Consider the following 809-nt stretch of genomic DNA (forward strand, 5'->3'; position numbering starts at 1 on the left):
GGGGGTGTCGGGGACGGGAGGGGGCCGACCCCGGTGCAGTTGGTGCCATCTGTCCTGCAGACCAGCCAGGACATCTGCTGCGTGGTCTTCGCCATCTTCAACGTCATCTGGGCCACCTTCTTCCTCGAGGAGTGGAAGCGCCGTGGGGCTGAGTTCGCCTACAAGTGGGGGACGCTGGACACCCCGGCCGAATCCATCGAGGAGCCCCGGCCCCAGTTCAGGGTGAGCCCTGAGGGGGGAGCTTCCCAAGCCTGGGGGGGTCCCTGGGGCTGGGGTCCGGCTGAGCTCCCCCGGACCCCGACACGGCACCTGGGCTCGGTGTGGAGAACTGGCACCTTCGTGACACCCCCCCAACCCTGCACCCCGAGCGGGTTTGCGCTGGGTCCCACCAGTGCTGGGGTCACGGAGGGATGCCGTGGGGCTCCCCACCGCGGGGAGGGTCACATGCTGCCGTCCCCCCTCCCCGCCCCGTTAGGGCATTAAGAGAATCAGCCCCGTGACCAGCGCGGAGGAGTTTTACTACCCGCCGTGGAAGCGCCTGCTCTTCCAGTGCCTGGTCAGCCTCCCCGTCTGCCTCACCTGCCTCTCCTTCGTCTTCCTCCTCATGCTGGGCTGCTTCCAGCTCCAGGTGGGTCTTCATCCCGCCCGCGCTGGGCTGCCGGCCCCCTCCGCGCTGACCCCGTCCCCATCCCCGTCCCTGTTCCTGTCCCTGCAGGAGTTTGTGCTGAGCATCCAGGAGCTGCCCCGGATCATCCGTTTCCTCCCCAAAATCGTCCTGGCCATCATCATCACCGCCCGCGACGCGGGGT

The 809-nt window shown here is 68.1% G+C and overlaps 1 protein-coding gene across 1 annotated transcript in view; it reads left to right on the top strand.

Annotated features, from left to right (window-relative positions):
- The window catches only part of ANO8 (anoctamin 8), a gene marked incomplete at its 5' end in the record, with an annotated part of 6,640 nt that overhangs the window by 2,018 nt on the left and 3,813 nt on the right, over positions 1-809 (top strand). Inside the window, 3 exons of the mRNA XM_019472202.1 lie at positions 40-222; positions 476-628; positions 716-801. Of these exons, the coding sequence (XP_019327747.1) occupies positions 40-222; positions 476-628; positions 716-801 (422 nt within the window). The remainder of the gene's footprint in view (positions 1-39; positions 223-475; positions 629-715; positions 802-809) is intronic.

This window comes from Aptenodytes forsteri, unplaced genomic scaffold, assembly GCF_000699145.1.
Source record: "Aptenodytes forsteri isolate BGI_AS27 unplaced genomic scaffold, ASM69914v1 Scaffold147, whole genome shotgun sequence".
In the NCBI taxonomy this organism is placed as follows: domain Eukaryota; kingdom Metazoa; phylum Chordata; class Aves; order Sphenisciformes; family Spheniscidae; genus Aptenodytes; species Aptenodytes forsteri.